The sequence below is a fragment of the Aulostomus chinensis genome, chromosome 9 (genome assembly GCF_037954235.1).
Source record: "Aulostomus chinensis isolate RoL2024-O1b breed Wild chromosome 9, RoL_Achi_v1.0, whole genome shotgun sequence".
Lineage (NCBI taxonomy): Eukaryota > Metazoa > Chordata > Actinopteri > Syngnathiformes > Aulostomidae > Aulostomus > Aulostomus chinensis.
The window spans coordinates 20,829,819-20,844,918 of record NC_141328.1 but is presented as its reverse complement, the minus strand read 5'-3'; the positions used below and the strand labels follow the sequence as shown (position 1 = coordinate 20,844,918).

Genomic DNA, 15,100 nt, shown 5'->3' with positions numbered 1-15,100 from the left:
TAGAGATCCTCCGCCGCTTTTGGTTGGATGTGACGCCGCTGGATGAGGCTGGACTACCGGTGAGGAGGATGCTGAGGTGGGTACCACTTAAAAAGAGAATGCAGACCACGCCCTTCGTCAACCCGCCGATAGAGGACGCTGTGGAGAACGAAGCAGGCCGATAAGCAGCGACTTTACCTCACTGCCCTTCCAGCAAGCATCTCACCTTCAACCAGCCCTGAACATAGCGAGAAAAAGAGATCGACGCCGTCGAGAAAATCTACCAGAGCAACATCTGAGTCGGTTGTTTTAATGATGTAGGGGATCGTTTTACGATTTGACATCTAATACAGCCGCCCGCCTCACTGCGACACAGAAACACCATCCAGCTGCGCATCATCTCTGATATCGTCCAAATAAATCCGGCCAGCATCTCCGCAGTCCTCCCTCGAAGAAGGACGAAGCTTCACCGCATTCCTCCTCGTTGATTCTGACGGTCGGTTCAGTCCCGGATCAGCATCCAGCCGCTTCAGCAGCATCTCTCCTCCCCGCAGAAAGCAGCATCCTTCCTCCAGTCTGCGCAATGGCCGATGTCCCAGCGGAGTGCAACATTAAAGTGCTGTGTCGCTTTCGTCCTCTCAACCAGTCCGAGATCTTACGCGGGGACCTGTTTCTCCCTAAATTCCAAGGAGATGATACCGTCGCCGTGGGGGTGAGTGAAGGGAGACGCTTTGTTGTGTGTGCAGGCCCCTTCATCCATTAATCATCAGCTGGACCCATCTGTTTGGGTTTGCAGGGAGGCCATGTCTCTCATTTCCCCTCAAGTAATATGCATTTGCTCTAATGTACATGACAGTGTGGTGGGATGCGCAGGGAGGCCCCCCTGCATCAGCTGATGGAGGTCTGTTCATGTTAGGCCTTCAGCACCATCATCAGTAATGGTGCTGTACGTGAAGGCCCGTGTTCCACAGTCAGGAAGAATTCTGATTCACACACATAACAAACTTCAGCGCTAAAAAGAAACCAATGGGTTGTTGTTTTTTTTTCCTTCCAGTCTCATGGACTCATTCATTTATCCTGGGTAGACGGTCGAATTAATTGGTTTTGAAGCAAAACAGATGCTGATTCCTGGAATAATCTTCTTTAAAGTTGTGAAAATATTAAAATACATGACACATTTGTCACTCGATCCTTTATATAACGATTTGCGGTCGCATATATGTCCATATATGGACATTTCATGTCCACATATGGACACTACATGTCAGATATAAACAAGGTTTGATTGAACTGTTAATTTGCTGCTGCAAAAAAAAAAGAGTTTAAAATCAGTTCAAACAGCTGCTCTTGTTTCGTTCGATTAGCATCTTATGTTTACGTATCGCTTCAAGAAGAGGACTTGTCAGTTTTTGGTTCTCTTCTCATCAACTGACCCAGATTAAAGAGGGGAGGAATCATTAAACCTTCCTCCAGCCATAACGGACCCCCCCCCCCATACACACACACACACACACACACACACACACACACACACACACACACACACACACACGCCCCGTGTTGAGCTGGACAGTATAACAATCTTTCTATTTGTCTCCAAAGATGATCAATAATCATCCTGCCAGTGCGTCACTGACTGACCCGCTTTCTCCTCCCTCTGGCTCCACCTGTCTCCCTCAAACGTTTCTCTATTTATGCTTTATTGTTTCTCTTCTCCCAGCCCATATCTCCATTTTTATGTGCATCCTCTCTCTCTCTCTCTCTCTCTCTCTCTCTCTCTCTCTCTCTCTCTCTCTCTCTCTCTCTCTCTCTCTCTCTCTCTCTCTCTGACATGAGGGTAGCAAGCTGCTGATGAGTCCATTTGGTAATAAGGTTTAGTCACTTAGTCCGGCTGGTGTTCTGGCAGCTCTCCTGGTTGTGTGGCCTCTGTGCTGGCTGGTATGGTGACATTCAGGGGGCTCGTCAGGGGCTGAGTAGCTCATCGCCGTGTCACAAGATTTGATATTTTTCGAGGTTTATTTTGAAAAGACACATCTTCTTTACATACCTGGGCTTTTAGTGTCCCGCTCCTAATGAGAAATGGACCAAAACCAAATTCCAGCCTGCAGTAAAATGGCTGCAGATATTTGTGATGATGTTGCTTAGAAACATAGAAGAGAAAGACAGAGCTTTCACAGACGCTACAGTTTTCTGTTCATAGTGCTGGGTGATGCATCTTGACCATTTTGAAAGTAATGAAATGTGCTTGTCTTTCAGAAAGTTGCATGACGAGATTAATGACCATGCAGGAGCGGTTGCGCAACCAAAATTTTGGGGGCTTTTGGTGCAGTTTGATGGTGATGCAGCCTCTGACTGGTAACGTGAGACGTAAGAACAGAACTGGAGTCGAATCCTAATGAAATGGTGGCCAGGTGATAGCAGATGGATCTGGAGACTCATTCTCAGCATTCTGCCTCTCCCACTCACTCAGACTCGATTGGTCGGTGTGACCCGCAACGACAAACCAAAACCCGAGTGCTTCTTGTTCCCCGCAGACGGCTCCTGTGATCGTTGCTCTTAATGGCCACCAGGGGGCACAAGAAGTCAGTTTGGGAATATTTTCCGAATGACTTCTTGGTCTCGATAGCGAATTTAAAGCCGTTTTCAGTACAGCGTGATGTTGACGTTGTAAATAATTCTCCCATTTCGAGTAAAATAGACGATGGAGCTTCTTCAGGGGAGTCGGGCTGGTGAAGTCGTATAAGTCGGGATAGAGGTGCTCCATCGTCTCCTCCAATTATGGTCTTTTACAGTCTCAAAACAACTACAATGAGATGGCAATGACCCAAATCCAAGGCTTCAGAAAGGGAGTCAGTGAATCTATTGATGACATCATCCACTCACTATACGGTCGTGGTAAAAAGCTGGTCTGGTTCTCGTTAGTGCCGGTCCCTGCGGTGCTGGAGCGTTGATGAAACGCTTTTGAATATTAAATCATGTTTACTGGTTTTTTATGATTTGATGTCAGTTTTTTGTATGGATCTCGGAAGATTTGAATGTGTTCGTTCATTCATCAACGCGTGTCTCAGAGAAGTTTGTCAATTAGTTTGCGCTCGGCTGCAGAATCTCAAAATACAGAAATCTTGCGTTGCTGTTAACAATGGTTGCCTGTTTCCATGTGAAACCGACAGACGCGCCTCACAGCCGCGACGTAAGTGCGTGTTTCTTGGACGAGTTGACGTGTCAACGTTCAACACCGACGAGTGTGAGACAATCTTATTGTTTCATGTTGTGCAGGATGAGTCATTGCATCACCGTTTCGCCTCACAGCCATGACGTCACCCGCCTGTGGCGGGGTCGCGGTGATATACAGGTTCTGTAGAATGAGGTGAGTCGTCTCTGTTGCTGACCGGTGTTTGTTTCTGGTCCCGCACAGGGGAAGTCCTACGTGTTTGATCGAGTGTTTCCCACCAACACCACCCAGGAGCAGGTGTACAACACCTGCGCCAAGCAGATAGTCAAAGGTACGAATGAACCAAGCTGACGTGAGTGACATGAAGGTGCTGTTGTCTCAGTCGGTGCTCTGTTTGCCTCTCAGATGTGCTGTGTGGATACAATGGCACGATCTTCGCGTACGGACAAACCTCCTCCGGCAAGACGCACACCATGGAGGTACAGTATCAGTAGCAGCTGCCTCGTGTACGACACACACTCGACTCACCTGTAAGAGTGTGAAGAGAAAGTGTTTTTTACAAACCAGTAATCAAATAATGTTTAGGTGCATTTTGCATTTCCTGATTGATGTGAATGCTTTGTCATATTGCAGAGTGCAGAATAGATACATGAAGAAGACAATCGCACCCCGCAGTTTCACCACTTCTTCCTCTCTCGTGTCTTCTGTACTTTCAATCTTCCAAGTTTCCTCTAATGACCCTTTTTTAATCTTAAATTGTATTATTTTCCAATTCGACAAAAACTGTGCTCCTAACTCACATTGTTCCATTTGTTGATTTGATTTGATGTTAATTTTAATGCATTTTCGAGGAACTCGTTGACGCAAAAGTAGGTGTTAAACAGGACGACCTGGCTGTTTCAGGGTAAGCTGCATGACCCTCACCAGATGGGCATCATCCCTCGCATCGCCGAGGACATCTTCAACCACATCTTTGCCATGGATGAAAACCTGGAATTCCACATCAAGGTGTCTGCTGAGTTGAGCGAGTTCAGGATTTATTGATGTGATGTTGGTTTGGTTTTCTAACCTTGGTTCCTTCCTCTCCAAAAGGTGTCATACTTTGAAATCTACATGGACAAAATCCGTGACCTGCTAGACGGTCAGTGTTAGTGATTTGGATGAAACTGTTTTTTTCCGGACTGTAAAGACCAAAAAAACAAAAATAAGTTCAACTTCAGCTGCTTTCTTAGTATTTACTTGCATTTACTCTCCATTTTTAGTGACAAAGACCAACCTGTCGGTCCATGAGGACAAGAACAGGGTGCCATATGTAAAGGTTTGTTCTTTTTTCTAATAGATAATTGTTCATAATCTGTGTGCCACCAGACCTGTGATGTTAAATCTCTCTCTCTCTCTCTCTCTCTCTCTCTCTCTCTCTCTCTCTCTCTCTCTCTCTCTCTCTCTCTCTCTCTCCTCACCTCAGGGATGCACTGAGCGTTTTGTCTCCAGCCCCGATGAGGTCATGGATGTGATAGACGAGGGCAAAGCTAACCGCCATGTTGCTGTCACCAGTGAGTCTTCGTAACAGAATAGTTATAATTTGAGGAGTTAACGAACATATTCAGTGGTCTCTCTGCTGTCCCTCCATATCGAACTCTGAAGAGCCCCCTTTTCTCCTCACGACTCCTTTACTGACGCTTGAATTGACGGCTGAGCTCATATCAGCTTATGATTGTGTCTTCTTATGTAGTCTTCGTGTTAAAGTCCACTGTAAGTTTCAAGCTTCATTCAGTCTCAGGAAAAATAAACAAGATATTGTTAGATGGAGTTCAGTGGGTTCAGAGAGAGCAAGAACCTTGTCTCTGCCTGGAGCCACTATCTCTAGAAGTCAGCGCTACAAACAGAAACAGCTCCTCTATTCATCCTCCCTCGTACAAGAACCTGGTTTCAAGTTGGCAACAGTCTCTCGAACATGAATCGAAGTTAAAAACATCTAAAAACCTGGAAATAAAACCCAGCTAACCTTTACCTTCTGCTCTTCTCTTTGTTTCTCTGTGATTAAGTAATAATACCTCACTATGAGCTCCAACACTGCAGTTTCTAGACTCGAGAGGGCAAGCGTGCAAGTAAAAGTCCTGCGAGGGCTCAGCGGTGCTGCATATCCACGTACTGTGAGTCCTGTGCTGACTCACGGTGCTGAAGTAAGATGAGCTTCGGGATCGGTGTTGAAAAAAAAAAAGAAAAAACCCCGCTAAGACCGCTTCAATGTGATAAATTATCACTCTCAACAGTGTAGAGTCAGTTCTTTTAGTGCGTCAGTGTTTTTGGCTCGTCCTCGTTCCTCAGTTTTCACCCTTTTCTACTCTGTGATTGACTTTATAATCTTGTGTGCTGCAGGAGAGATTTCAAGAACATTCATTTGACTGACGCTGTCAAGAGAATTGAAACGAATCAACTGGAGGGGCTAGAATATGTTAAAATGGTGGAAGAATGAAATTAAAAAAAGACCTCCTCGGCCCTCTGAGTTTGAGAAATACCCTTTAAATAAGACCCATTATTACCAAATCACTGCTCTTTTGAAATAGGAGGGTAATAATTCATCCGTTTTGTATGTTTTTTTGAGGGCAATAGTGACCTGAGCAAAAAAAGAAAAGGATGCTACATAAACAATTACAAACACCTAAAATATCCACCGCAAATGAACATATATATATATATATATATATATATATATATATATATATATATATATATATATTAGGAATTCATCATTATTCCATGAGACAGATAAACGAAGACGCCAACCAGCAGAACCTCCAAATTACAAAACGTTTGCATAATTTGTTTGTTTCAGTGGCGTTTAATGATGAGGAGCTGATTTCCCCAAACAGATGATGTACAGTAGGTCTAGCGAGCTGATCGCTGGCTAACAGTCCTTCAAATGAATTCTAGAGAAAAGCTTTACGTGTGCTAAGACAAAAAAAATCAAAAGGTTTCTAACAAATAAGGTGTATTTGGTGAGCAGAGACTGCACCAGGACAGAGGGGCTGACGCCAGTTATTGCGATGAGGATTCTGCATCATGTCTGTAAATATGAATGCTATATAAAAAAAAACACCCATGTTGGGTGTGATTCATTTCTGAGCAGTCTGATCAAAACACCGCCTGCACCCACCGATTCCGGCGGAGGATCTTTGGCAGACGAGCCGGTTCCTCTGTTGAATGTTAAATTCTGATAGATGTTCATTTCTGCTGGCGCGGCTGGGAAACAACCAGGACTGTGCGGTCTTTGGTTTTTATAGATTATGCATTAGTGGAGGGTGTTTCATCTTAATTGGAAAACAAACGAGATAAATATGACAAAAAAGAATCGCTTATAATAAAAGACGGTGTGGTTGTTAGAGGAGAGATATTACAAGGCTTTTCAGCAGTAATAGAGTGCAACAATTAAAGTGCTAAACGTTCCAGTTGTGTAAATCAAGATAATTGAAGCAGCGGCGGATGAGATCTGCTGAAAGCTGTTCTCAGGGCTGTGCGTTGTTCTCTTTCCTTTCCTGGTCGATGCCTGCTGACTCACCGTGCAGCAGAACGGCGTGCTGATAGCTCACTAATGGAGCGCCGAGCTGAGCCCTCAGATAACATCCCAGGGAAACCTGAACTTTCTGCAAGAGACATTTAGATAAAAGCCTTTTGTTATCAGGAAATCACTTGGCCACAATTCTTGGTGAATTCAAAAAAAAAAAAGAAGAATCTGTTCCCATGCATTCATGTGACATCACCTTAAGTCCTGTAGATGCAAGTTTACGCTCATGTTTGCATCACGGGGTTTCTCCATGTTCTTTTCATTCTGGCTCCCGTAGTAATAAACCCAATAAAATCTGGTGTGTTTGTGCCTCTGTGCAGACATGAATGAGCACAGCTCCCGCAGCCACAGCATCTTCCTGATCAACATCAAGCAGGAGCACGTGGAGACCGAGCAGAAGCTGTGTGGAAAACTCTACTTGGTGGATCTGGCTGGTAGCGAGAAGGTGGGAGACGCACCTGAGCGATGACTTGGTACGGGAGTTTTTGTTTCAACTCATCATTACTCACCTGTGTGTTTTAGGTCAGCAAAACTGGAGCTGCAGGTGCCGTCCTGGATGAGGCTAAAAACATCAACAAGTCTCTTTCCGCTCTGGGAAACGTTATCTCCGCCTTAGCCGAGGGCACGGTGAGCCATTTTCGCTCAACTCTCCCTCGAAAATGATAGATCTTTTTTGACTCTCATGCAGAATGTTTGAAGTCAACTTTAGTTTATACTTTTGCAGTCAAAACTTGTTATTTGGTGTACAAGAGGCTGATATGTAGTGTATTTTTTCCACTTTTACACTCAGAGAAACACTGGGGAATTTGGGATTTTCAGCTGGTCTGAAAACCTCATGTGGAAGAACTTTACTTTGGCTCAACTTTTCATCCTTTCCTCACCTCCCTTTTAATTTTTCTTCTCTCTTCTTCCCTCTAACTGTTCCCTTTCTGACTCACCTCCCTCTCATCCCCTCTTCCGTCTTCTCTCAGAAAAGCCACGTGCCGTATCGTGACAGCAAAATGACCCGCATCTTGCAGGACTCTCTGGGCGGGAACTGTCGGACCACCATGTTTATCTGCTGCTCTCCCTCCAGCTACAACGATGCCGAGACCAAGTCGACTCTGATGTTTGGACAACGGTAGCCGTTCAGTAGCAGTTGAAGTGTTAACAGCCTTTTCTGAATATATTTACCTCTCAAAAGCAGGGCAATCATCTATTTTTGGGGGTGGCCTATTAAAATACATGCAAAGCAGATGCAGATGCTAACTAACGCGTGACTTTATTGCTCTTATTACATATTTATATTGGATGTGATATTCTTATACCAGGAAGGAATTCATCTCTCTCTTTGACTCCAAAAACAATTTCTTTACATATGATTTTGTCCAAAAATAAGCAAACTTCTCAGGAGAAATTTAAATTAAGCTCTTTTAAATTGTTTAATCTCTTCGCTATGTCTGCCGCAGTGCCAAGACTATCAGAAACACGGCTTCCATCAACCTGGAGCTGACGGCGGAACAGTGGAAGAGGAAGTACGAGAAGGAAAAGGAGAAGAACAAGACCCTGAAGGACACCATCCAGAAGCTGGAGGCTGAGCTCAACCGCTGGAGAAACGGTGACACATTAGAACCTTTTTATCCTGCAACTCGACACCTCCAAAACCAACTACAATGCTTTCTGTGCTGCTGACATCATAAACAATGTTGTCCTGGAATTTTTTTGTCCTGTCATCGCAGGCGAGAACGTGCCGGAGACAGAGAGGACCCAGCCGGAGAATGTGACCCGATTCGAGTCCATAGAGGAGCGCCCCATCTTGGACAATGACACCTCCTCCATTGTGGTCCGCATTTCTGAGGAGGAGCGTCAGAAGTATGAGGAAGAGATCCGCAAACTGTACAAGCAGCTGGACGACAAGGTGACTTCCAACGCCTCCTCTATGGCGCGGAGTAAAAATATTTTAGTTAGTTTCAGTGTCTCACGAGTGTTGCACACTTTTTACAGGCTGAATTAGTGATTTAATAGAAACTGTTTAGTTTAGATCCGTTTGTTGACGTTATTCTCGATCATGCAGGATGATGAGATCAATCTGCAGTGCCAGCTGGTGGAGAAGCTGAAGCAGCAGATGTTGGACCAGGATGAGGTGAACACACACGACTCCTACACATTCTGCTGTATCTCAGTAGACCTTCAGACACTCAGAGAGGACTGACCCAGAAGACTGTTGAATTGAAGATTTCATTCACCTTCCTCCAGCTCCTGGCCTCGTCCCGCGGTGACGGGGACAAAGTCCAGGCTGAACTCGGCAGGTTGCAGGTGGAGAGCGACTGTGCCAAAGCTGAAGTGAAGGAGGTGCTACAGGCTCTGGAGGAGTTGGCTATCAACTATGACCAAAAGAGCCAGGAGGTGGAGGAGAAAGGCCTGCAGAACCAGCTCCTGGCTGACCAGCTGGCTCAGAAAATGGTGAGTTAGTAATGGTGAGAACTGTGAAGGTGCTGGGACAGAGACAAGCACCTGCTACATCAGAATGAAGACACGGGTGCTGAAGCCTCTTGATTTCAAACTAAGCTTAAGCTCCTTTCTGTCCCTGTATGTGTGTTTGTTGTGAAATTCCTTTGTATGTCCTTTCTTGTTCTGTATTTCTAAGCAACCAGCCAACACGGATGGACCGTCACATTTTGGTGGCACCAATAACCCTTCATCTGTGCTCCTTTATGCCTTACCCTCCCTCTCTTTTTCTCTGTACCAGGCAAGTCTGATGGAGCTGGAGGCGGAGCTCTCTCGTATGCAGGAAGTGAGCGGTCAGCAGAGGAAGCGTATCGCTGACGTCCTCAATGGGCTGATGAGGGACCTCAGCGAGTTCAGCACCATTGTGGGCAACGGAGAAATCAAGCTGGTGAGTTCCACCGAAGTGTGAGGAGAGAGAATCTTAGATGATAGAACAGATTTCCTGCCTGTGCTGCTCTGTTGAAATGTTTTTCTTTCCCTCCATTCATCAGCCAGTGGAGATCAGTGGGGCCATCGAGGAGGAGTTCACTGTGGCTCGCCTCTACATCAGTAAGATCAAGTCGGAGGTGAAGAGCATGGTGAAGCGCTGCCGCCAGCTGGAGAACATGCAGCTGGAGTGCCACCGTAAGATGGAGGAGACCGGGAGGGAGCTCTCCTCCTGCCAGCTCCTCATCTCTCAGGTGAGGGTGGAAGGGAGGAGTCTTTAATCCCTCACATTGGTGTTTTAAATCATTACAAAAAAAAACCTTCACGTGGCTTTGCTTTTACGAATGTGCAGCACGAGGCCAAGATTCGTTCTCTGACTGAGTACATGCAGAGTGTGGAGCAGAAGAAGAGGCTGCTGGAGGAAAGTCACGACTCTTTGAGCGAGGAACTGGCTAAGCTGCAAGACCAAGGTAACACACACCACACACACACGTGTGCGTATGATCGTTGAATTAAGAGATTTTATGGGTGAAATCAAGTTTGATTATTACTGATGTGTAATCCCTCTTTGCTCTTTCCACTAGAAAACTCTCTGCTTGAGGAGAAGGATGCAGAGAAGGGTGAGATTGAGGATGGGAACGTCAAGGTGAGAAACCTCAGAGTGATCATTTTCTAATCTTTTGGAGTTCGTTTATTGGCTGAAAAATACAGGGGAAAAAAACCCCATCTCAGAGCAGAAACCAGATGTGTTGTTTTTCCATCGAGAAGGTTCCTCGCCAGCAGGGGGAGTCTCACCGCGGCCTCCATCACAAGCAGCTGGCCCGCCTGCGGGATGAGATTAACGAGAAGCAGAGGATCATTGACGAACTCACTGAGTCCGTAACTCTGATGTCTTCAGTTATTTCTTCATCTACCTCGTAGACAGCGGGGTTCTTGTGATTCCTTTACATGAATGCATTTAACAAGTATCTTTTTCTCCTGAATGTTCCCAGTCACAACTCCAAGCTGGAGCTGGAGCTGGCTCAGATTCGGTCTGACTTTGAGCGTCTGAAGAGTCAAGACAGCACCAAGAGTGAGCGCCTGGAGGAGCTCTCGTAAGTGTTTTCCATGTACTGAACTGCATCTTAGACGCTATTGATGATTTTAATGATTATTTCAATGTGTAGATAGACTTAATGCAGTTCAGTACCCAGCAGAGGGCGCTCAAAACCTACCAGCCAGCATCAAACCATAATGAATAGACCAGGGGTCTCAAACTGATCCAGTAAAGGGCCGTGTGGCTGCAGGTTTTCATTCCAACCCAGCAAAAGCAACACCTGATTCTACTTAAATCAATTAAGCTGTGTCCTCACAGCTCATTTGTTGGATCAGGTGTCGCTTTTGCTGGGTTGGAATGAAAACCTGCAGCCACACGGCCCTTTACTGGATCAGTTTGAGACCCTTGGAACAGACTATTCCACGTTATTTATGATGATGTTTTTGTCGTTTGTGTCAGATTCCTGCATGAGCGCCATGAACAGACCAAACAGGACCTGAAGGGTCTGGAGGAGACCGTCGTGAGTACCTCTTTCTCCTCACGCAGTCTCTCGTGTAAATGGTGTATGATATTGTATCCAAGGTTGTCTTCCTCACCTCTTTATCTGTCCGTCCCCCCTCCCAGGCCCGCGAACTCCAGACCCTCCACAACCTGCGCAAGCTGTTCGTTCAAGACCTCACGTCGCGGGTTAAAAAAGTAAGAAAATAGTTCTTTATGGATTTATAAAGGCAGAAGAATCTGATCTGAGAGATTTAGTCGGTATCATGTGGATTGTTTGAAAGCCAGATGTTGATTACAGTCGTCTGATCTCTGTATTCTTCCCCTTCATCTCTTCTACAGAGTTCCGAAATGGAACCTGATGATAGCGGGGGGTCTTGCACCCAGAAGCAGAAGATTTCCTTTCTTGAGAATAACCTGGACCAACTTACAAAGGTTCACAAACAGGTGAGGAAGACTCGGGACGGATCAGCCGTCAGGACCAGCAGCTCAGTGGGTGCATGTGAGAAACAAGATCGATTTACAACTTTAACAACAGAAAAGATAATATGGTGTTTTTAAAATCCATGAATAATCACGTGAATTGTGCAGTACTGTACATTTACAGTAAATTTCTGGAGGCGAATAGCAAGTTTTGGTTCAAGTAGTATTATGTGTTTTATGTATTTCAGTAACCCAGTGTTTCATCTCTCTGTCTTCCTCTAGCTGGTTCGTGACAATGCAGATCTGCGTTGTGAGCTTCCAAAGCTGGAGAAACGTCTTCGGTCTACTGCTGAGAGAGTTAAGGCCCTGGAGACTGCACTGAGAGATGCCAAAGAGGGTGCCATGATGGACCGCCGTCGCTACCAGCAGGAGGTCGATCGCATCAAAGATGCCATGAGGGCAAAGAACGCCATGAGACGTCCTCATGCTGCACAGATTGGTACTGCTTTAGAGCTCGTACGGTTAGTGGAGAATACCAAATCACTTTCATGTGCAGTTGAAGTACAGTTGCACCCTGTTTCATCACCCCAACAGCCAAGCCGGTGAGGCCGAAGCAGCTGTCCGTCTGCTCCCCCACCAACCCATTCTACGCCTACATCCGGGCCACCGAACAGGCCAACACCTACAGCAACGCCCTTTTCCAGAGCAACGTGACACAACAGAACTCGGCCAGCGTCAACTGCAACCCCAATTCTGTCCAGAGCAACACGTGTGTTGAAATCCTTCAGTTGAGTCAGATATTTAGAGAAGATAGTAGATTTTTGTAGTCTAATTCTGTGCTGGTGTTTTTTTTTTTTATTCAGAGTGTCCACAGCATTGGGCTACAGAGCAGGCAGGTATAACGGAGACATACTGGAGTCCTACCCACTCAACATTGACAACGGTGAGCTGAAGCGCTTGATCTTGACCTTTAGATATTTACATATTTGGGATATCAGGACATGATCATGATGGCCACGATATTAGAGAAGCATTATTGTTCCCCCTCGTTTGCTCTCCAACAGGTAACAGCATCAGTGACACAAGAGACATCAATGACAACAGGTGAGGATGTCTCTTACAGTTGAACTGCATACCATGTTGAGACGCCGGTGGTCGTTTCACCCCTGGTGGTCAAGGCAGATGGAGCTTAGATCTTAACTAAGTCAAATTAAAGAGTGTGCAGAAACGTTTTGCTGTAGTTCGACGCTCTATTGATAGAACTGATTGGACTTGAACGTCAGTATGTATCGTGCTGAGCGTGAGGTTTGTCCGTCTGCGTTACCAGGAGTGATGTTCACTGTGGCAGCGAGGTGGACGATTCAAACAGGCACTACATCGTTCAGCAGGAGACGGCTGCAAGTTAATACCACGGTAACCAACACTTATGTCCTCAGTAGCATCTCTTAGCAAAACCACCTTAAGATAATTTTGTTCTTTGAATTCAACACACAAACCCTTAGATGGATATTTTTGGACCTTCACATGCAGCCATATAGTGTAGAGGTGCAAGCACTGGGACACAAGCCCAGGCGGCCACATGTTTTAGCATCTCAGTGTTTGTTTTATCGCCCCCTGCTGGTATTGCACCTTCATAAACACCCTCTGGTGGATTTATCACACATTACTTTTAAACCCAGTTAATAGTTTAGCATTTGTAGATCAAAGGCAACAAATAAACACTGTTACACTCTAAATAATGTTTTTTTTTACTTGGTTGATATGAGCTTTTTTGGTTATACATGATAGCATGTCAAAAGAAATAATGAAACTTACTTTCTCCAAATAATGACTTCCTTTTATCATGTCTGTGTCTCATGGCAGGAGATGACCAAACACTGTACCTGTCTGAGGACACCCCCCCCCCCCAACTGCATGCAGCCTGTCTGTCCCTCCCTCCACTGCTTTGATGAAGATGAAGATCTGTAGCCCTGTAGTCCGCGAACTAGATAAAAGCCCCTCCCTCTCAGACAGTGACCCCTTCAGGTTTGGGGTGCAGCGTCCTTCGATTCAGTCACTTGCAGGAAACAACTTAAATCAGAATTCATTTTTGTAAAATAGGACGTCAATTAATCAATTCATTGATCCCTCAGCCAATCAATTTGTCATCAGATTATCAGCAGATTTTTGCTTCTGAGGTGATTGGATTGAAACAGGACTGCCTCCATTCTTGATTCCTTAGCGCGCGTGCGTGCGCACACACACACACACACACACATACAAACACCCGTTGTAAATAATAGTGCTGTATACTCTAGTAGAGGTTCTGACCAGCAACTGTTTGTGTGAATGCACAGCCTCCACCTTTCCCCTGTTCACATCTTCTTAAGGGCATCATGTGGATGACATACTGTAGGCAGACATGACCTTTTTCTCTGTCATAAATAAGAGTATAAGTGTGTAACACCAGCTTGTAACAGAAGACCCTCACTCTGCATGCATGTCACTTAGCGGGTTAGCTTTCAAATCTTTTGCATGTGTCATGATGCCAGTCAGAAAGTGGTATGCTGCGAGTGAACTGTCTGATCGACTTTGACAGATGTCAAAGAGAGCTGGTTTCCCTCCATCTTGCTTCTGGTATCAGTGCTTTCTGTCTTTAAGTAGATGTCAAGTCTGAGTTGCTGTTTTTAAAGTGGCATAAACTACGTACCGAGTCTAGTTTCAATATAGAAGAGGATGCAAAAAAAAAAAAAAAAATGTCAGGGAAGTCAATTAGGGAAAGCATTTTTGGTCGAGTGACGTTGCAGCAGTGTGATGCCATTGTTGGTTTCAGGTGTTGCTGCCCACAACCATTCAGTGTGGCCCCGCCCCCGCACCCACATCGTGAGTCCGAGCCTTAAAAAAAAGAGCAGATGTGCATATATTTGTAACCACTACCTCTCAAACTACTTATTATAGAGCTATCATGAAATATTAACCCTTCAAATGCTAAATAAGAGCTGATGTTAGAGAAGGTTGAGACTATCAGCGATGTGAGCACGTTTCTCTCGACGTCCATTCATACAGGTTTAGCTCCTCATACATTTGGATCAGAGCAGCGTTAAACACTGTTGACCTCTGCAAGAATCGCAGAACCTTTTGAGAGTGTACAGATGTTTGGTGATTAAGCATTTAACTGATTTAACCCCCCCCCCCCCCAAAAAAAAAGAATCCTGGAAAATCCTTTTGCATTATTGTAAATAATCTAACAATTGTCACTGTCCACCGTAACCTTTATATCTCCACCTCTGGAACAGATGGAGACGTGACATAAAAAAAAGAAGCTTTTTTTTTCTATGTCAGATGACTTATCTTTGCCCGTTTGTCCATTATTTACAAAACGACATGGCATTTGGTGGCAATAGTGAGAGAGTCTCAGCTGATCAGCCAGCAGACTGGGAGGTTTGTAAGGAACTGTTTTCTTTTTGTCAGGCCGCGCTGTTGTTCTTCTCCTAGAACTCCTGACCGTCCAATCAGGAGAGAAGACATCTGCACG

General features: G+C 45.2%; 1 protein-coding gene across 1 annotated transcript; it reads left to right on the top strand.

Moving 5' to 3' along the window:
- Positions 1 to 10: 10 nt before the first annotated feature.
- Positions 11 to 14,760, top strand: kif5aa (kinesin family member 5A, a). Its single transcript, XM_086214182.1, has 29 exons — positions 11 to 691; positions 3,395 to 3,482; positions 3,557 to 3,630; positions 4,055 to 4,159; positions 4,244 to 4,292; positions 4,414 to 4,469; positions 4,617 to 4,704; positions 7,037 to 7,161; positions 7,239 to 7,343; positions 7,688 to 7,836; positions 8,165 to 8,313; positions 8,435 to 8,613; positions 8,770 to 8,838; positions 8,952 to 9,158; positions 9,445 to 9,591; positions 9,695 to 9,883; positions 9,982 to 10,099; positions 10,214 to 10,275; positions 10,398 to 10,504; positions 10,622 to 10,723; positions 11,125 to 11,185; positions 11,290 to 11,361; positions 11,506 to 11,610; positions 11,869 to 12,085; positions 12,181 to 12,355; positions 12,450 to 12,529; positions 12,651 to 12,690; positions 12,914 to 12,999; positions 13,450 to 14,760. Exons 1-28 carry the CDS (start codon positions 563 to 565, stop codon positions 12,990 to 12,992), a joined length of 3,126 nt encoding a protein of 1,041 aa, XP_086070308.1. The 5' UTR covers positions 11 to 562; the 3' UTR covers positions 12,993 to 12,999; positions 13,450 to 14,760.
- The last annotated feature ends 340 nt before the right edge of the window (positions 14,761 to 15,100 follow it).